General features: G+C 40.4%; 1 protein-coding gene across 3 annotated transcripts in view; it reads left to right on the plus strand.

Annotated features, from left to right (window-relative positions):
• LOC113639324 (roundabout homolog 1) overlaps positions 1-22330 on the plus strand; it is a 199227-nt gene that overhangs the window by 88166 nt on the left and 88731 nt on the right. For all 3 annotated transcript variants that reach the window (XM_027141118.2, XM_027141119.2, XM_027141121.2), the window contains one exon: positions 502-828. In XM_027141118.2, coding sequence (XP_026996919.2) covers positions 502-828 — 327 coding nt within the window. The remainder of the gene's footprint in view (positions 1-501; positions 829-22330) is intronic.

The following is a 22330-nucleotide window of genomic DNA, read 5'->3' on the forward strand; positions in this document are numbered from 1 at the left end:
AGGAGACATACTTACAGAGATTGAACACACCACATAAGCAGAACAAGTCCAGGAAATAAAAATTCCAGAAAATATCACAGTTAGCCATTGCTAATTTTTGCTGTCTTACATGATAGCCTCTAGTCTGGAAAAACTTGTTACTGTAGCAAACCTCACTAGTTACTAAAGTCTGTTAGCTAGTGCTGCTACTAAGCTAACTATCTTGATGGCACCATTAAAGCAGAACTGTGTTTAGGTAGCTAGCTTCTCTTAGCTAATGTTGCTAAATAAGGACATGACAGTTTTCTTCGGTGTTTTCAGCCACATGCAAAGTAAAATTTACAGATAAGACATTTTTAATATTACAAATACTTTCTTTGAGTGCTATGAAGACTCCCAGGGTTCATCTGTGTTTTAATCTATATTTTTGATACAAAACATCAGCAGCTGTATCATACAGTCTATTATAGTTGTTTATAATAGTGTATATGGACTAATTCCTTTATTCTTTATGTTTCCCAGGATCTCGTCTCCGTCAGGAGGACTATCCCCCACGGATTGTGGAGCATCCGTCAGACCTGATCGTGTCGAAGGGTGAGCCGGCAACGCTGAACTGTAAGGCCGAGGGCCGTCCGGCACCCACTGTCGAGTGGTATAAAGACGGTGAGCGTGTGGAGACAGACAGGGACAACCCGCGCTCACACCGTATGCTCCTACCTAGTGGCTCACTCTTCTTTCTGCGCATCGTGCACGGCCGCCGCAGCAAACCCGACGATGGCAGCTACGTGTGTGTGGCCAGGAACTACCTGGGGGAAGCGGTCAGCCATAACGCTTCACTGGAAGTAGCCAGTAAGTGTGGCTCTTTTGTCTGGTTTTACTTTTCTCTCCTTGTACATATGTTCCTTACTTAGCATTATGTCAGACAGTCTGGTTTTGTGAAAAAAATAGCCACATAAAAAGTGCAGTGCCCATGTAAATAGTTTGATTTGTGCCTACTGAAGAGAGACATAAATTAGCATAACTACAGCCTTTTCCTTTTCTAGGCAGATATATAACAAGATACAAAGATGCAAGACATAAAGCTGAAAGGAATACTGCAGCATTTTTCAAGCTGATAACCCATGAACAATAATAATGGAATTATCAAGACAGTTATATAACACAAATTGAAAATATTTTCAAAGACAGACACTGCGAATGTGTACCACTGTATCTACGTTTATTTCATAATTGGGCTCTAAAATGCTCGAGGTCAACAACTTACCATTCATGGAAAAGGCATTTGTTACACTCTCATGCGCTAAACTCTATTACTGATATCTTATACCAAAAACAATGAAAAAATAGAACTCGGAAAGGTGTTTGGGGTTAACTTGATACCTGTGTCTATTAGCTTATACTTTAAAGGTCTGAGATTAAGCCTTGGTTCAACAAGCGGCGGTTACATTACTGAGCTAGTAGAGGGAAGCAGATGGTATTAAAGAGCTTATCCTTTGCTACAAAAGCGATCTACTCCAAACTTCTTTGCTTGCTACGTGACCCTCTGCTACAGATGATCCTGTAATGTCCCTTTTTTAAACGCTAATGTTTCGCTTAATCCTCAGAGGCTGATTTATGACTTTCCGCTGTTTCATTCCTTTCCCTGCAGCTGTGCATATGAAGGGCAAGCAAGAGGGTACAAGGATAGGAAACTTAGAATAGAAAAAGAATACAAAACTAAATTTAACAAGGCTTTATTTTTAATGTGCATGTTTATGTAAAATTTGTAAGTATTCTGTCAGTGCTGAATGAGGATTTCAAGGACTTGCAACTTTTTTTTTTTTTTTAGAATCAAACAAGTCCAGAACTAGTATATTATTGACCTGGAAAAAAAGAAAAACAGCAAAAACAAATAAAGTATAACTCCTCCCCAGCCATGCAATGACAAACAAGAGCCACAAAGCTTCTCTGCCTTGGGGAGAGCCGATAATGCTGCTGTTTTTCCTCTTACACACTTTATTAAAGGGAAAAATTCTGACTTCATGCGCTTTCTATGCCGCCACACACACACACACACACACTCACTGCAGTAATATAGTGTTATTCAAGTTCGCGGTTGAGTGCACAGACGTATTTATAGTTGACGTGACTTAAGTTGGCTCTTCAGTTCTCTCGTTCTTTTTACTTTTCTTTTCAGGTGCCACCTGAATGCTATTGAACCTCATCGAAGTGCATTCTTATTTCTGTACTTGACCTTAAAATGTCTTTTACAGGAGACTACAATAACTAATGCTACAGATTCTCTCTCTCTCTCTCTCTCTCTCTCTCTCTCTCTCTCTCTCTCTCTCTCTCTCTCTCTCTCTCTCTCACACACACTATATGTTTGTGTACAGGATACAGTGGTGTCTAAAGATCTGAGACCACATTAAAAATCTAGTTTTCTAGTTTTCAGCATTCAAGATATTGTTCAAGCAGGTTTCTGATATAAACCTTTGTTAACTGCTTTGTACAAACAGTTCAGATGTTCCAGGAGTATCATCCCTTCCACTAAAGTTGGAACACTGATGGTTTTGATCTAACACGGTTCTACACAAACATGTGTAGTCTGTGTCAGCTCAAGTCCACACTGTTATTAAAGCAAGAACACAACATAGCAAATATGAAAATATAATGAAATTCAATTAAATATTTCTAAAATTTTTAAAACAACCATCGTTGCTTATATCATTTGTAATGCAAAGAACGCTTAACAGAAGCATTTTACTAGTGACCTATTTACGTTCGTGTGTGTTCATGTAAATGTTTCTAACATTCTACTGAAGTAGACACACACACACACACACACACACACACACACACACACACACACACACACACACACGCACAAATGTGAATTTGTGTAACTGACTTTTCTCAGTTCCACAGTCAATACATAAGGTTTGCTGCCGATGCTATTTGGCTTTCATTAACTTTATTACATGAGCTGCCCTGTGCCTAATATATTCACTGCTCACTGTGTGGTCTCCTGCTTAGACTCAGAGGAAAAGTAATGGCTCTCCGCAGAGCTTTGTTTTCTCTCAGTGTGGCTCTCCATGCCTCCCTTCCTCTGTATCTCTCCTTTTTTCCTACTCTCACTTTCTGTACATTATTAATTATAGGCTTGATTAAACATATTGAAACCAAGTGTGAGGTTAACATAACAGCCAGGATTTGGAACTCAAATCCTTTATTTACAATTAGAGCTTAGAGGTTATGAGAAAAAATAAATCGTATCTGAAGAATGTGATAAGTGGCATGTATAATGTTATTTAGGTCTACTAAGAAAGAGTGTGGGGAAAAAAAATATAGTAATTGTTAATGATAAATATGTTCGTTATGTATAATACAATTAGGTACTTTCCAAATAATACATTTAATATAAATGAATTTAAATTCAGTTACTTCTTATTGTATGTTAGAGAAACACTAGAGATTTGTGCCTTATCTTTGAAAGGTTTATTCAACACAATATTGATTTTAGATCATCATATAAGCCAGCGTTAATTCCTCTCACACTATCTTTGTGATTTTCTTTAGTGATTTCGAGCTTGCTGGCTAGATCCCACCTTCTCTGAAATGTATTGCTCTGAATATGACAGCTGAATGTAATATTACATTGTGTGTGTTTGTGTATGTTGTTGTTGTCTAGCTTTAGCTGTTGCCCATTTGTCGGCTTGAAAAGGTGTTAATGTGTCACGAACAGGTGCATTTTTTCTGCTGACATTGTGCTCAGTGAAAGGTTAGGGCAGCCGGGCTTCCTGGCCAACACACTTTCCCCTGAATGACCAGAGACTGGAATGTTGCCAGTGATCTAAGTATAAACCGCATGCCGGCTGTGTAGGCAGGTGCGAGCAGGTAATAACGGAAACCCATGGGTGAAGGGTTGTGTAGAAGTGGACACACGGCACTTTTTCAGTCCTGTGTAAAGTCCCTAAACTGCTCGTTGGTGAAGCCACACCAGTGGCAGCTGCAGCAGAGAACAAGGGAAGATGGAAATTTTTCAGACGTCACAAACGCCTCACACACTCTGCGCCTTTCAGGTTGAATGCCAGGTCAGATGACGGACTGATTGATGGATTGTTCGGTCATGTAGTAAAGGCACGAGGTGCTGTCCTGTGTTCGTGAGGTCACGCCGGCAGTCCTGAAACAAACCGCTCTCTGTCTCTGACTCGGAGTGCTCACACATTCTGTTGTGTTTTTGACCTGATCGGGCAGCACTATTTAATGGTCATCATCTGTTGCCCAGGCTGTGTTAGTTTTCATACTACTCTTGTGTCTGGGTCAGTTTTCAAAAAGCATAGAGGAGTTCACTGTGTTTAGGAGCACTACTTGATACCCAGTACTGCCCTTTGACCTCAACAGTTACGAGTTGTGGTAGCTTTTACACCTACACAGGAAATCCTATATTTCTGTGTGTTACTCTGAGAATGGGCACATTGTTCAACTGGCCGCATCCTGAACACTTTGTTTTTCCCTACAATTTATTTAGCAAACATGGTGTTGGAGATAATTCAGAGAATCCAAAAACATACAAAAACATGCAGAATTTCCTAAAATGTAGCACAAAAATGATATTGTAAGTGTAAACTTTCTTTACTGAATGAAGTAAAATCCTATTCAGTATCTACACACATACTACACAACTACAAGTACGGTTTATTATTTAGCTGATTATTCTGAGCGTGTGGTTGTCTAAGGTAAGTTGTCCTACATTAAAATTAGCGTGGAAGCCTCACAAGCTGTGGGGTTACGGTGCATACAAGGAAGTGCAGGGAACAATTTACATCACAGATGTCCATATTCTGGAGAGATATGTGACAAAAGATGTCAACCGTTCAGCATAAACTTTTTTTTTTTTTTGTAATGTGATTAACAAATTTTTGTCCATGTGGTCAGAGGAATTTGTAGTATTCGGTATTAGCAGTACTTTAGGAACACATGTTGCTATCCTAATTCAAATTCTTCAGTGTCTCTACACAGCAAAACAAAGACATTGGATTATGTAATAAGAAAGGTAAATATTATTGTCTGAGGTATATATTATGTCTGTAGCTTTTTATTATGACCGTAGCATCCTGAGTGAGGTTTTTGTTAGTATTAAAGGTAGCAATGCATCTTTTATTTAATTCTGTGCCGTTGGCAGTAGAACAGTTGTTCCTTCCTCGGTTCACTGGTTCACAGCTATTTTATTTTATCTTTATTATCTTCAAAACCCCTCAGCACTGTTCATGTCCTATTTTAATGGTGTTCATGAAAGTAACTTCTTGTTGCTATGGTGATGAAATGATGCCGGGTCCAATCTTCGGTGTTTTGTTCTAGCTCGCCACTCTTTTGATCCTATAACAGAAAATGAATTTGTGGTTCTTTTATTGTTGGAATGCACATGCTAGTTTGAGATTAGTCCCCGAGAAAAGGAGCTAAAAGGTATATTCATCTTTCTCTTTTTCCTTGAACTGGCCTCATAAGATCCACTTAAATGCAGGTGATTTTTAAGAGAAGGGTTGCTTTATCTGCTACGAGTTGACTTGCCTGCATGTTATCCCCCTTTTCAATATTAGCCGTAGCTTTAGAGAATTATAGAATGCCCAGCTACAGGAGTGTCCCTTAAGAGCACTCGTTTCCAAAGTAGTGGCTCTCTGTAGATAATCCCTCTCTGATTGCACAGACCCGTGCTGCCTGTCTGCATCGGTTTCCTGTGTTTTCTGAGGACCGCAGCTGTGTAATAAATCTACGGATAAACCAAGCTCAGTGGCTGAATCAAGCTCCACCTGGACAAGGCTCAGGGATGGGCCAGGAGGCTCAAAGATTAAGACTGCTCGGACACACAGGATAGAAGAAAAGAGCGCCTGGAAGAGCTGCAGGCAAAAAAAAGTTCGAGCTGATAAGCTGTCGCTGTCTGCACCTCTTCTCCATAATAACTGTCGCTTTGTTTTATCAGAGAGGAAAAGCTTTGAGAATGCCCCACAAGTCCTTGAAAATGAAATCAAGCACGGGCCAGCAGTATCTCGATTCATTAAGATTCCTCTCCAGTCTCCCGCCAGATGAAAAAGCCCCATCACCTGATCTTTTGTAGTGATTCCTAAGAGGGAGTTAAAAGAGAAACGTTTTCAGTGGAGAGATGGACTTAAAAACCATCTTCTAATCAAACTTCCTGATGGCATCTTAAGCAAGCAATTGGTGGGGGAAGGTGTGTGTGTGTGTGTGTGTGTGTGTGTGTGTGTGTGTGTGTGTGTGTGTGTGTGTGTGTGTGTGTGTGTGTGTGTGTGTGCGCGCGTCAATCCATCTGTGTGCTTTAAGCTCTCAGGGGGATTCCATACCTTCTGCGCTGTCCTTGGAAACAGCAGTACATCCTAGGAATGAGATACTTCTAAAGCAAAGATGCAGCAATTCAGGATGGGCTTAAGTTTCATTGATATGTATTTATGCAGGAAAAACATAGGAATGTGTCAGAGAATAGATATAGAAATGAGATAGATTGCTGAGTTGAAGGACAGAACTGAAAAGCTAGGGAGATTGATGTCGATGAAGCCGAGTGCAGCGAAAGAGAATAGAAGGTGGTGAGGGAAGAAAAAGACAGAAAAGAAAGAGAAAAAAGAGAATTGTCTCAGGATGATCGGTCCCTAAGCAGCTACAATGAAAAAAAGAGAGAACTATAACTTGATTCTTATGCAATAAATGTCAGGCAGGACAGGGAGAGCTTTGTGTGACCACCAGGCTCAGGCAAACTCTGGGAAATGAACACGTGTCTACTGACCTCCTCGAGTTGATTCAATCACCCTGCTTTTTATTGAGGTGACGGAAAAGTCACAAGCAGCCTGCGCTTAAGGTTATTGGCCAACGAAGTTTTCCTGAGGCGTGCCGGATCAGCCAAACCAACCAGTGTGTTCATTAAATGGGGTGCACTCTAAAGTTAGCGAGGCTAGTGGTTCGAATTAAAGTTCAACCAGAAGTCATTGTGTCACCCCATGCTAAGCAGGTAATGAGTCATCAAGCACTCACAAGGCTCACACACACAATTCGGAAAAATAAAACACACACACACACACACACGAATAAGACAAAAGAAGTTGCTTTGTGTGCTTGTTTTTGTCTTGGAGAAACTAGTCCTTGTTTGCACTGTAGGGACAGTATGAGACATGACTAAACCTGATGAGCTTATGCAACACCAGGTTTGCTATGAGAGACTGTAGAAAGCATGTGTTGAAGCGAGGACTGTGTACACTGGACCGATCTGCTCTTTGTCCCCTTTGCTCTTTTTCTTCAGCATGGGTGTGGTATTGAAAGCAGGGCTTAGTGGAAAACTTTGTGATAGCTCCTTTTCAAAGGTTTGATCAAATAAAAAGGCAGAAAACTATGGATGAAAATCTCTATGTGAAAGCGTGGGAATCGTAAAAACCCTTCATGATGTCATTACAAAACGATTCTCAATCTTGTTGGTGCATCATGGGGTTATTTTCACTTAAAGTCACTCAAAGTCTACTCTGTGATCTTTTGCCTGCTGTGAAAAAATTGCCAGGCATAATATTATATTTTTATTGAGGCTGCTACAAATGATTTACATATTTTAAAATGATTTTAATATTTACATATTCAACGATGTCTCAATATTATTTTTGAATGAAACTTTTAATTCAAAACGGTTTGTTATATAGTGTAGTAAGATGACTGGAATTAATACAGGTTATCTTTGCACACACTCACATACATAATTATATATTAATATCCATTTAAATATATATATTCTATTTAGCTCGTTGGTCACTAATTCCAGTCAGCATTTTTTCTAGGGCTGAATATCAAATTGTGTTATAGTAGTGCAGTAGATACTGACATTACATTTTAACTCTTATAAAATCCTCAAATGTCATTATATTAAATCGTATGTCGTGAGAATATATAGTCAATCGTAAGGCAATTGTTTCTGTGTTCACATATTTTTCCACCATTAGTGAATAGTTCTCTTAGGGAAAAGCTATTACGTGTTCGTATCTTCTCTCTGTTGTGGTGTTTGACATTGAATCCTTAAGGGTCTCCCCTAAGGGACTAAAGAACACTTGAGGATTATAATTTCAACTTAATGTTTTAATGTCTTTCAGTCTTGTCTGGATGCCCTCATACACATGGAACGAATAGAGGTTTTTTTTTGAATGAATGAATGAATGAAATGAATCTGTCTAGAACAGCTGTCCTCACTTTTCCTCACTGATACTGCACATGCGTATACAGTATATGCAAGTTTGATCTCGGACAGCAAATTTACTTAAGTAAGCTCACATTCTAAGTGAGTTTTTAGTTGTTTTTAAAAAGTCTTTAAAAAGTTGTTTTTTTTCCCCTTACACAAGTATAAAGTTCCTGGAACAAATTCCTCATTGGATTCTCATATAGCCGTGTCTTAAACAAAGTGGGTGTACATTTTTAATTAACAACAGGCGCTGCTTTACAGTGTGTGTGCGTGTGTGTGTGCGTGCGTGTGTGTGTGTGTGTCTGTCTGTCTGTCTGTCTGTCTGTCTGCAGGGGGAAGGGTGGTGGGTTGTTCGGCTGGGATCAGGAATTTAATAATTTTAATAATGCTAGGTAAATAAATTTCCCCAATTTCAAGAGTTTCCACAGCTGATATTTTTATAAGTCTTTGCTTAGATAGATAGATAGATAGATAGAGAGAGAGAGAGAGAGAGAGAGAGAGAGAGAGAGAGAGAGAGAGAGAGAGAGAGGGAGGATGGATGGGTGCAAGATGAGTCACACAAAGAGAAAAATATAGACAGATGCTAGTGTTGGATCTGTATCCTAATCTCGTTCGTTTCTTTTTTCCAGTGTTTGCACTGTGAAAAACAATAACAACAGCAACAACAAATCGATTTGATTACAGCATTAGTACAATTATGTTACCCTCCATCCATCCATCCATCCATCCATCCATCCATCCATCCATCCATCCATCCATCCATCCATCCATCTGTCCGCTTCCTTATTTGGCACAGGGTAATAGGGAGGCTGAAGTCTATCCCAGGAGAGCCTCTGTACAGGTGCCAGCACATCACATGGCACAATCGAACACACACTCACACACCTATTCCCTACAGACAAATTAGAGATGCCGATCAGCATACACTGGATGTCTTTGGACTAGTTGAGGAAACTGGAGTACCTGAAGGAAACCGCCATGTTGTTACCATGAAAACACAAATACTGTAACATGAATGAATGAATTAATTCAATCATTTCATTTTTAATTCATTATCTGTGTGATGAGTGTTTTATTAAAACGTAAATAAGTATCTATGCCAGGAAAAACAGCACTAATAACATGCATCTGTAGCTTTGTAATGATCTTTAATGATGCCTTTATTCTTTGTAAGAAAATTCTACTCTTATAGTGTAGGGTAGGTTTAGCTGATTATCCAGTGGCACACCCAAAACGATGAAGGTTCAATGGTGCGAAGGTTTTCAGAATGCATATGCTGTATATTTGGAAACTTTCAGGGTTAATCTTAAAGGAGCGTAATTCATAGGTTCTTAAGCAGGCCTGATGGTTCTGATGTTGGCTGACTGCTTCCTCGATAATGGCAATTCAAGGTTGTTTTTTTTTTTGGATAAAATTAGCCTTTTCCTTCCTGCTGAGAAAAAGCCACTGCTTGCTCCCTGGCAAAGGAAAAGCCACAATCCTAGACAGAGGGGAGGCTTTTATAGAGATGCGTGTGTGTGTGCACATGTGAGTAAGTGTCTGTCTGTCTGGGGTGGGGGAATCTCTCTGCCTTCACCTCGTTCCTTTCTCTTTTGTTTTGCTCCATTGTGTCTTTTTCAGTATCGAGACATTAACCATCCACGCTTTCAGATTCTGCCTCAATATTTAACAACCCCTCGGGTTTTCCATACACAAATATACACAAAGACACGCAACTACCTGTGGAGAGGCAACTCATTAACGATCCAGGAGAGAGACGAGGATCCTGCCGTCATTTTCCCAAGTCTGTTTGTCAGGGAATCTTTCACTAGGCAGACGAATGAAACATTAGCTTATTATCTTTATATAACTCAGCAATGTGCTCGACTGGAAATCTTCCTAATGAAAGCAGTGTATCACACAGTTGGGCTTCGTTCAAGATGGTACCTTTGACTGACTGTGTGTGTGTTGGGTTTGTGTTGTTCTTGTTAATTTATTTGCAACCGCTTGGCTACTGTTGTTTATGAAGCTGCATCGAATAAGGTTTAATATGTAGAGCCGATAAAGTCATTAGCAGCTAAAGAAATTGATGGAACAGATCTGTGTGTGTATGTGTGTGTGTTTGTGGTATTCAGCTTTAGCCAGTATCGGAGAGCAGGGGTTGTGTTATCAGCCCCTGAGCACAAAAGAAAGGAGGGAAGACGTAATGAGCGCTGGAGCTTTCGCTATTCACACACCTCTCCCCTCCTCCCCGAATAGCTTCTGAAGATGAATACGGTGCTATTGTGAATAGTGAGATATCAGCATGGCAGGCGTTCCTCCATATTAGCCGTATTATAGAAATTAATTTAACGTATGTGGTAAAATATCCTCTCTATGTCTCTTTCCTCTGTTTTCTTTTTTTTTATTCTTTTCAGGAAGCGGTCCCTATCTTTGGAGTGTAAATTGCTGACAGCCAGAGAATTGTGAGGCACTGGGGAATGGCTAGTGGTTGTCGGTGAAGAAAGGCTCATGCCTTGCCAATTAAAATTTGATGGGGTAGCGGTTGGTGGATAGAGAAAGAGAAACTGTAGGATTAAGACAAGCCGAAAAGAAGCCTGCTTTGATTTGACGTTCCTGTTCAGCGGAGCAAAGTCGAGCAAGGCCAATATTTGTCCAGTGAGCTTCTCATGTGAGCACGATAGCTCAATCTCCTTCTATCTCATAACCCAATGAAGCCGAGAAGCACACAGTCCAGCATGCATTATTGAATTTCCAGCGATGGCCTATTTACTCCCTGTGTGCTCCCAAACCCCAGCAGAGTTCCTGAGCAAATGTAATGAGACTGAGGTTGAAAAATTCCCAACGTGGGCCAAGGCTCCTGGCCTGCGATCCATCACCAGCAGCCACGTATGCATCTCTAATTGTTGTGTGTGAGCCTCTCTTAATCCAGCACTACCTCTGCTGTCACCAGACCTTATTTATACGCTCATACCTGCTTCTACTCCTCACCGGCTTTTTTTTCACTTTTTCGCTCTTCCTTCTTCCGCCTCTCTTCTCGTATCTATGGGATGAATGCATTGCCAGAGGTTGTTGCTTTGGGGATATCTTCCGAGTGGAAGAGAGACAGATATAAAAAAGGAGGAAGAAGACCAATAGGCGATGATTATGTTATCGGAGAGTGTGTTTTTGACAGAGTCCTCGTTCAGTTTTATCAGGTCAGACAGAAAGCTGGAGCCTCCTACTGATCTTGGCCGGTAATTCCATTGTGGGAGACATTCAGTACACAAAGAAGTCCTGTAATACAGTCTGATATCTACACAAGCATGTTCCTCTCCTCCCTCTACTGTACTACACGGCTGTGGAGATTAGTGTGCTGGGGACAGAATTGACTCTTGTGTTTGTAATCAGCACTGATTGAGTCCTCTCTCTCTCTCTCTCTCTCTCTCTCTCTCTCTCTCTCTCTCTCTCTCTCAGAGGCAGTAAAAGGGCAGCTTTTTGACCACAGAGCCCTGGAGGATATTTTTGATGGATTTTCTTATTCTGTTATCTAACTCTCCCAGTCCTGCCACCACACAGACAGCAGTCTGTCCATCCAGTCCTGTCTGGAATGATGTTTGACAGCTCTGCTGTAGAATAAACAGAGTGTGAAGCATTTTGTACAATGTTTTGTCTCGACGAGGCTTGTTTATGTTTTGAGTGTTTTTCAGTTTTGGTGGTTAAATCGGCTTTAAGGTTGGTTAAAGTAGTGTGGGACTGAAAGTGCAGCAGGGCAAAGCCGGAAGATTGGACTTACAATTATTGATTTTTGGCAGATGCTTTTATTTGTAGGTGAAATCAATTTACTGTATGATCAAGATGATTCTCTAACTTCTTAACGCTGATCTAGTATTTTAACTTTCTAATGTAGTTATCAGTGCTGTACAAGCTTAGGAGGTTAATATATATATATATATATATATATATATATAATATATATATATATATATATATATATATGATAAAAAGTCATAGTACAGATACTGCAATTAAGAAATGTGTCACATTGTAGAAAAAACATTGACATTTGTGTGTCCTGTTTCTAGTTTCTGGACATTATGGGCTAGTTTCAGATCTTTTTGTGTGATCTTTAAGATTGAGTTAAACAAAAAGATTTTGGCAACCCCGCTCATTAGTGTTTCAAGTTGCTTTGTGATGAAGAAAAACCTAGCTAGCTATAACTGTTCTATTCCATCCAAAAATCTTATCACCGCATGCTAACCTGAACGGCAATGTCCTGGTGTTCAAAATGAGGTGAAAATATTTTAAAATATTATCTCTAATACCTAGAGATTTTACACAAAGTGTAAGATGATATTTAGAGTTGCTAACCAAGTCACAGTCAATTTATAAAAGTACAAAAGTAAACAGGTAAGACATCCAGATAAAACATAATAAAGACGTCAATCATCAACTTTTTGTTTACTGCGAGTAACTACAGAGACAGTCGGGGTTATAAAAATGCTAATGATACCTTTGATAAGCATAACGTGGTGTTATTTATCTCAATACCAGTGTTTTATAGCCTGAACAGAAGTACAAAGGGAAAAATAAAAGAGTGGAAGGGTTTAGCAGGAAGGAAAAAAATTCGGTTCTTTCATACATTGTTGAAATATTATGATACATTATTTTATAACTTTTGTAAGAGACAGACTGAAGAGCTGTCTATCAGGATTGAGCTCTGAGCAGGTGTTTATGTTTGTGGCTGATGAATGTGTTAGGAGATAAGGGGATGGCGTGCATGTCACTGCTGCCTAATTCCTTCAGCAAGCCTGCAGTGACGGCTGTGTGTTTGCTGAAGGGTTAGGTTTATCCATGCAGTAGCTGTCTGTGCTTTCTGTCTCCTTTTTTCCCCGCTCTGCTTGTCTTCCTCTCCCGCACGTTCTTTTTTTCAGACTCGCTAGGGTCATGCCTTATCGTCCGCCTGAGGTTAAAGGTCATCAGCGCTCACCTCAGTCACGAGTGTCCTCTGTGAACCATAAAGCGCAGGTGGTCTGTTGTCAAACTGGCTCTTCTTGTTGATTTTGCTTTCATCTCTGAGCCAACACAGCAGACACTGAGGGCGATGGTGTCCAAATTTGCTCATGGGATTGATATGGAACGCGCCGCCATGGTGGTGCTTTTGTTCTCCAACAAAGAAGAGTGCATGCAGACATGCAGAAACACACTCACACTCACACACACACACATGTAAACCTCCTGTAGAGATATTGTTTTAGGAAAACTGCATTTACTGACAGGATTGGGCGTTCAGGTCGTACAGCCTGTCATTAACGTTATCAAATGTGCTTCTATGATCAAGCAGACAGCCAATTAAATACTTACCATGCCATAGAAAGTGCTTTTCAGCGCTCTCAATGGATGCAACCCAGACGCTTAAATTACAGAGGAATGCAAACCAAGTGTTTTAGCATTTATGGCTGGAGGTAAAAAAAAAAATCTCACTTAGTAAGAGTGCCTCCCTTCTCAACTTGACATTCATTTATGTGTGCATTGTTAACATTGGAAATTGGATCGCAGGTTCTCGACAGAATCCAAAACAGACACATTATGACACTTGAGCAGCGGATAGGCAGGGCTCGGAGCCGGTTTGGCTTGGTTTCACCTAGCATAATCAGTGCAGAAGGGCTTTTTTAGACGCTAAACCTCACACTTTTCGTTTGATTAAAAGCTGCCAGAGCTCTGTTAAACATGCATATTGACCTTTAGGCCAAATTGCAAAGGATGAAGGACTCAGTGATCATGCAGTGCTGTGTTCGCAAACATGAAGGCCGTGAGGGGATGAAAGGAGCTGTCACAGTAGAATCAACACATTAGCGGAGGTGGGGGATTATTGAGGAATGCAGTGATACTAGGAAGTACAGCTCACCTGTTAGGTGTGTAGCATAGACATGTTCATTTTCCTTTTTTCTTTTTTTTTCTTGTTTTCTTGCTTCCACTGTTCTTTATTAGTTTTTTTTATCTTTTGTATTTCACTTCAGGCTCCAGCCCAAAAACTAGGATTGAGAAATGATTAAAATCTCCCAACTCTTCCACGAACATACTGTGAGCAGCTGAACAATAAAGAAAAAGATGTTAAAAAAAAGAGTTCGCTATCTCAGACGTTATTGGAATCGCTTACTTTTTTACTTGGAAGCTATAGTTATTGAGTTTCCCCTGCACTTTGCCCCCTTGGCAGACTTCTTGTGGTTCCATACCGAGCTTTTAGATGCAGTTGTGTTTCTATCTTGAAACCTCTGTTGAATGTTCAAAAAATTTAGAAAAAATATGCAGTTCTGTTTCGGAGACACCGCCGTGTCAGAGCGTTGTGCCTTTTGAATGCAGAAGAAGGAAGCTGAGTAATAGCAGGTGTGACTGCATGTCTCCAGACTGTATTTTGCAGCTTAAGGGATTCGAACGTTCTCAATCTGTTATTTAAGCTCAGCACGTATATAAGCCAAGACTGATACATATCAACTTTCAAGAGAAGCTGAAGAGGTCACTGAAATATGTGTGTATGTGTGTGTATGGTGACTTGAGAAAGAGGTCATCTTGCACCTCAGTAGTCACTAGAGGTGGCTGAATGGGATTTTTGACAGCTCTCTGAGTGACAGCAGCTATATCAGCTTAGTGCAGAGTTTCACTGGCTCGAGGGAGAGAAGGTATTAGACGTACGTATCAGTTCCTAGCTGAATGTCTGTGTTGGGTATGTGCTAATCTGTGGCTATACAATACACAGCATCATGCACAGTAGTCTTATCACAGACACATTAAAAAAAAAAATTAACACCCTCAAGGAAGGATTTCGGTCTGAGAATGCAAACTTTTTCCCTTGAGCCCTATTTATTCAGTCCACTGTGCAGTCACTTCCCATCACTATGATGCTCCTGTGAGTCAAAAGGCAGCTGCCAAGGGACTGGGCATTTTTGGGTAGCATGTGCACACTAGTGAAATGAAATCTGTACCTTGTGGGAGGCAACAGATGACATGACTGTAGGTGCTATTCATTCTGAAGGAACATTCATAGACATCATGTTTTGGGCCCTAAAGCTAACTTTGTTTTCATAGAAATAATATGTAAGTGAAGACAAGTAACTAAAGTACTTACTGTAAAAAAAAAAAAAAAGGTTTTAAAGTATTTGCACAATTCTTAACACATTAAACACTCATGAAATTGAAATATTATGTATATTACATAACTACGTGTATGTTTAAATGGGCTTATTTTAATTTCATATACAGTACATAGAGATTCAGAACATCATCATCAAAGCACCGACTAAGAGTTTTGTTGAAAGTGGGAAGAATGGAAGAGCTTGAGATGGGGAAAATGTGATCTCAGTGACTTTGTTGGTGCTTTGAGTTTGTCGTTCGCTGTAGAGGTTACATAGAATGATGTAAAAAACAAAAAGTGTCATGAGCAGCAGTTCTGCTGAGAGAATTGTTGATCAGAGAGGAAGAGAATAGACTGTTAGGCTAAACCTGACAGGAAAGCTATGGTAATATAAATAATCACTCTTTATAACTGTGGTGAACAGAAAAGCATCTCAGAATGCAGAATCTTGAGGTGAATGGGTTACTACAGCAGAAGAACATATCAGATTCCAATCCTTTAAGACTCTGAAAATAAACAGTGTGTGTGTGTGTGTGTGTGTGTGTGTGTGTGTGTGTGTGTGTGTGTGTGTGTGTGTGTGTGTGTGTGGTGTGTGATTAGCACTTGTTGTTTTGAACAGTTCTGCTATTTCTCTCTGTGAAATTCTGGATGCGTGTTGTTCACACCAAAATTGAGACATCTGATAGAGGAATACTGATGAGACCTGGAAAGGGAAGAAGGAGGCTGAACAGCTTTCAGATCGCTGCATGAGATCAATACAGAGCGTCAGTTAGCCTGGGATTGATGATACAGTTATGTGAAATCTCAACAACCTTAAACAGAAAAACAGAGGATTTTTGTCCCTATAGCAGATTTTTTTGGTACAACACCCAGAGATTTTCAACCAAACGCAACCCAATGGGTCGGAGCATTCCAGTATCTTCTTTTAAAACACTGTACTGCTGATGTTGTTGGGCACAGAGAGGGGGGTCAGGACCTGTTCAAAATAGGGGGGGAGGATGGAGGAGCTTGTCAAAGACCAGCTTGGTAATTAGTGTTACTGCCGTCCCAGCTCTTTTGTTCCGGGCATCTCTTTTATGCCAGGCGGTATGTGTGTGTGTGTGTGTGTGTGTGTGTGTGTGTGTGTGTGTGTGTGTGTGTGTGTGTGTGTGTGTGTGTGTGTGTGTGTGTGTGTGTGTGAGAGAGAGAGAGAGAGAGAGAGAGAGAGAGAGAGAGAAATGAATAGTGTGGGTTTCCAGCGAAGCTCCAGCTCCTCTTTCCTCCATTTTTGTGCTGTCTCCCCTTCCTTCTCTCAGAGGACTACTTTGTTCTGCTTAGTTCGGGTTTGTTGGACCCAACGCCAATGATTCACTGAGTGTGTTAATTGAAAGATTTGGCAGTGGTGAGCCTTAGGAGGCATGTAATAGTGTACTGGGGAAAGAAACCCAGTCAAAAAACAAAACCCATTTCCAGCGAAGACACACACACACACTCACACACACACACATTTATGCTCATTTGGCTTCCTCTGACCATCGATGTGTCCCTAAGGTGTGTGGAGATACAGAAGCCTGCGGATATAGACTCTGAAACCCCCTGGTGGGTAAAGAAAGACGGCCAAACTGAGAGGTTACTGTGTATATATATATATGTGTGTGTGTGTGTGTGTGTGTGTGTAGTTGTGTTTGTGTGTGTGCTTATTGGCTGTGTAGACATTGATAATTCATATTCAGTCTTTTTTTGTTTGCCCAGCAGCTTTACTGCTGCTCTCCTTTTGCAAGGGGTTGACAAGCCCCCTCCCCAACACACACACACACACTCACACACACACACACACACACACCCTCCTCGTTCTTTTCCAGAGTCTATTCTGACATGGATAATAGCACTGAATGGAATATCTACTAACTAGCATAACCTCAAGGTCCTGATTTTCAGTGTGTGTGTGTGTGTGTGTGTGAATATGTGGGAGTGTGGATACAGGGGGCATGGGGGTGTTTGTGTGAGCTTGTGTGTTTCAGTGTATATGCGTGTACATTAATGCGTGTGCTAGTCACCCAGTAAAGTGTCTGAATGCAATAGAGTGAATGGGGAGATGTGTGCTGAAGGGTTTGGGGTTGAATCGCAGAGTGCCATTAGTGTAATTTGGTGTAATCTCTGCCTGTTACTCTTTGTGCTGAGATTAGGATGTGTCACACAGGATACGGGCTGTCAGCATGATGTCTGAGGGTGTAATGTAGAGAACTGTTTGTGTTTTTTTTTCTTTCTTTTCCGTCTTCATCTTTGACCCTTCGACTAAAAGGTAGCTGCGGTTATTGGCAACAAAAACGATTGCATTTTAGTTTGTGAAAATGTACAATGTAAATGTAAAAACTGTAACAGGACAAACTACATTTATGTCCTGATGTTTAAATGTAGTTTTGTTGTATTTTTAATATAGCCTGCCTTCACGTCTTGTCCATTAAATAAAGCAAAAACACATCCTGTATAAACAGCCCATTTTCATCCATTTGTGTGTTTTTTTTTGTTTTGTTATGAGTAATAAAACTTTACATTTATTGACCCATGATGATGTTCAGCACCATCGAAATTGCTTTAAAGTGTGCTTTTGTCAGATTTTCAGCAAAAAAAAGCAATTTATACAGCTTTATTTCAAACATAAATGCAAGAACTAACTTTCCATGAAGTCTTTGTGGTATTATTTTAACGCTGTCATATTTTTGTCAGCGATTAGAAGAAATTCTGATCATTTCAATTGCGTCACAAATTTTCCACTTACTTCCTGACAGGAAGTAAGCCATCCACAGTGAATAATTTAACCTGGGTGTCTTCATAAAGCCTAGATTTATAAAGCACCTCACGTAAAGCCCTTTGCGCAAATCAGACTATATTCCTTGTGTTCACTGATTCCCGTAGCCCGTAATGAGTTTCTTTACATTGCTATTGATTTCGGATTTCCATCAGCGAGCTTCTCGTATTGATGCCTGCCAAATGCTTCATTGCATTATGAAAAGACGATCGATATCTTGATAATTTGATGTATGGAGAAGCGTATTAGCGCCACAGCGTATAAAGAACTCCTTTATTTCATGTCCTACGGCTCTTTATTATTTTTTTCCTCTTCTCCCCTTCTCCATGATCGTTGCTCTAATGATCATTGTATGTTTCTTGTGGTCAACGGTCTGATGAACATATTCAGGTCTGCTAGCATTCCAGAACATGTGACTTCCTGGAGGCTGTGTGTACTTGACGGTCTGCCGGATCGGTTTGAATGCTGCGCCGTGAGAGTATAAGTTAAAAGGAGTAAACAAAGAGAGTGAAAATAGCTGTGGGTAGAGAACAGCTGAGACTAACTTGACTGAGACGAGAATGCAAGATAATGTGCTCATCTGAGGACATCTCAGGATGTTTATCGAGACGTGATGAATGAAATGCACCTTGTCTAGAAGATAAAACTTGATTCCTTTCGATCCACACCGCTGGTTTTACTTCCCCGTTTAGCTGCAAGAATGCGTGGAACAGGTTCCTGCGCTTCCTTGTGTTTGATTTGTGCAGGTTTATTTACAGTGCAGGAAGAGAGAGAGAGAGAGAGAGAGAGAGAGAGAGAGAGAGAGAGAGAGAGAGAGAGAGAGTCATTACCTTGGGAATGGTTGTGTGGCCTGTTTGCTTAGGGATTGTAAGATATGAGGACTGAGTTGATGGCCTTTGCTTTGAAACGCTAGTAATTATCAGTCCCTGTTCCCTTCCCTGCTTTCCCTTCTCTTTTAATTCAGGCTTTTTATTATAAAGCAATTTGTGCCAGCAGTAGCCTTGAGAGCGCTGGAGGAATTCAGAAAGAGAAAGAGAATTTTTTCCAAAGGAGGGAGGGGAGTGTACCTGTGTGTGTGTGTGTGTGTGTGTGTGTGTGTGTGTGTGTGTGTGTGTGTGTGTGTGTGTGTGTGTGTGTGTGTGTGTGTGTGTGTGTGTGTGTGTGTGTGTGTGTGTGTGTGTGTGACTGCAGGCAACCATGTTGTTTTCACAAAACAATAAGCTTCGACTGTTCTGCTTCTCAGAGCCTTTCCTTTTCTTTCCTGAAGTAGGTTACAGACGAGACAGAACACAGAATCGACCCATTTAGACCTTCATTAACCGCCAGAGGTCTGTGCCTATTTTTACCTCTGCTTTAACGATCGATACAATATTCCACCAAATAGACATCATGTAGATACGTTTATATTTTACTGAATGAACCCGAATCGCATTGGTTTGGTGATTGAAGGAGAAAACAACAGCAACAACATAACCATCTAGAATCGGGTTTATTGTCATGTGCATAAAGAGTGCTTAAGCATCTACAGTATATACATTGAATTATTTATGCTACAGATGTACACTCCTCTGCAAAAAAGAGACGTAAACACAATGCGTGCGGTCGTGATGTGGCATAGTGGGAGATATTGCACATATTCAGTACTATAAATTATTAACATGATATGGAGTCTGATATTAGTACAGTACTGAAAAGTGAGATGATAAGTGCTCATGATAAAGTAATGCACAGTGGCTAAAGTATCAAGCTAGGGCAGGGTTTGCAATATCGTTTCCTGTCAAGACAAAATAGTCTCTAATGAGCCGTAATGCCTAATAATTCCTCATTAATTAGAAGAGCTTTGAAACTCATTCAGCAGAACCAGTAAAACCCCTTATTTGGCACTTTAAACTCTTCAGAAATCTGAAAATACCTCCAGCTATTTGAGCAGTAATACACTTACAGTAAATCAAGTTCAGTAGTCCTTTCTGATAAACTGGTGCTTAACAATGATGTAATGCGATTGGCTAATTGGATAAATGCAAGAACGAGCAGATGCACATGTGTTCCTATTAAAGTGCCAGGTGATTGTGTGTGTGTGTGTATGTGTGTATATATATATATATATATATATATATATATATATATATATATATATATATATATATATGAACTTCTGCCATGTGTAGGTTGTTCACGAAGCTCAGTATTTTTCCTGGACTTTATAATGAGGATTACATTTTTATGTGTGGAAGGTCCTACATGCTTCATGACAATTATCCTGCCACCTTTAACCTTAACAGGAACACACCACTTCTTGCTGCTGTCTGGAGACACTACGTGTTGCTGTCACACACCCCTCTGCTGGCAGCTGTGCTATGATAAGTCAGGGTTGATGTGTAGCTTTCACACTGCTGTGGCTCTGTGACAGCAAAGCATCTCTTAGCTTGACATTGCTCGGGGAAAAATCAACTGTTCAGGCTCACAGGACAAAGGCCATTGATCGTGAGTGTGTGTGTGTGTGTGTGTGTATTTGTGGGTGGGTTGGTGGGTGTGAAATGGAATGAGAAATAAGGAGAAAGATGGCACAGTGGTCTAGAAAAGCCAAGTTTTCTTATTTCCTGGAGAGAAGACATTCTTTGTAGAGCAGCAGGTGTGCGTTCACTACAGCAGGAGAAAAAAGAAAGCGAGGTGGAAGAAACGACATCATTACACACCAATTTAAATCCAATTTATATTTTTGTGTTGCTGCTCACCACCGTTTACTTCCCACCTCCTTCTCCTATTGTGTGTGCGTGTGTGGGTTTTTTTGCTTCTCTTTGTGTGCCTGACGTTTTCCAGGTAAATATTTCTGACCTTTCATTCCACACGGTTTGTAGACGCACACTAAAGCTGTCAGGTTCCTTTAAAATGCATTAAAATTTTAATTGCTTCAAGATTTTACATTTGAGAACTATTCCGTGTGTGTGTGTGTGTGTGTGTGTGTGTGTGTGTGTGTGTGTGTGTGTGTGTGTGTGTGTGTGTGTTTGGGAAATATATTGTTTGAGTTTCATGTATTCATCCACAATAATATTGTCTTACCTCTAATGTTTAACTAGATTTCACACTTAAACCTCATGCAGTTTAATTCTAATTTCTTCACTTTAAGTCCAAATTCTTAGGTACGCATCTCACTGCATAGAGTGTAACTTAATGTTGTCTTAACGTCGTTGTAGTGCTGTATGTGGCCACTGGAACACCTTTAAGGAACATCTGCATACAAGTTTGCCTTAAATTAAATAGTTTTTTTTTTTCCTAGACCTTACAACATACATCATCGTAAAAGATATTACCAGACATTACAATAAAAATTTGACATACATAAAGATGATAAATTCAGTATCAGCCGTGTTATTCCGTCGAGCATACTCATCCGCATGATCAGTGGAAGCGGTACAGCATTCCCCACTGCCTCAATTAGACCCCCGCTGACCGTCCGCTGCTAATTAGAGGAGTTGTAATTAAACAGCGAGGCTGCCCCGGTCAGATCGCTTAAACACTCCTGGGCCCTTTGCGGCTGCGTATTAATCAATTTTCTTGGTTTTTAATTGTATACGGGTTTGGGTGCGGCTCTGTTTATGCTGCTGGTGTTTGCACATTAATCTTCATTGTTGTCACCGCAGGATTTCACCTATTGACAGGATTTCCTCTAGACACGCTTCCCTATTGGATGGTCCCTCAATGGATCACAATATCATATTCTGTTGTGAATATTTGCTATTTTGATTTATTTGACATGGCAGGAGTCAAATGACATGACATGACAGGACACTGTCTGTTCCGTGTGTCCCTATTCCGGGTAGAATATTCTGTGGATGAAATCGACTCCATTCAGTATAACGGATGTGTGATTTTGTCTGAAAGCTGGAGTGGTTAAAGTGCATGAGACATTTTCTTTCTAGTATTGTCTTACTATGCGTGTCTGGAGTTTGCATGTTCTCCCCGGTGCTTCAGGAGTTTACTCCGGGTACTTTGGTTTCCTCCACCTGTCCTAAGACATGCGCTGGCAGATTGTCATCTCTAAACTGCCCGGGGGGTATGAATTTGTGTACTGTAGTGCCCTGTGTACTCTGTCTTGTGCCCCAAGTCTCCTAGGATAGGCTCCAGGTTCCCTGTGACCCAGATGGATATTTGGTGTAGAGAAAGGATGGATGATATTATCTTCCTTTTTAGTTTAGGAGAAAAAAAAAACTAACTATTTTCCATTGAAGTATTTCTTTTCATTGCTGGTGCTGGATCCAGTGCTCCCAGTTCC

This window comes from Tachysurus fulvidraco, chromosome 20 (assembly GCF_022655615.1).
Source record: "Tachysurus fulvidraco isolate hzauxx_2018 chromosome 20, HZAU_PFXX_2.0, whole genome shotgun sequence".
Classification (NCBI taxonomy): Eukaryota; Metazoa; Chordata; class Actinopteri; order Siluriformes; family Bagridae; genus Tachysurus; species Tachysurus fulvidraco.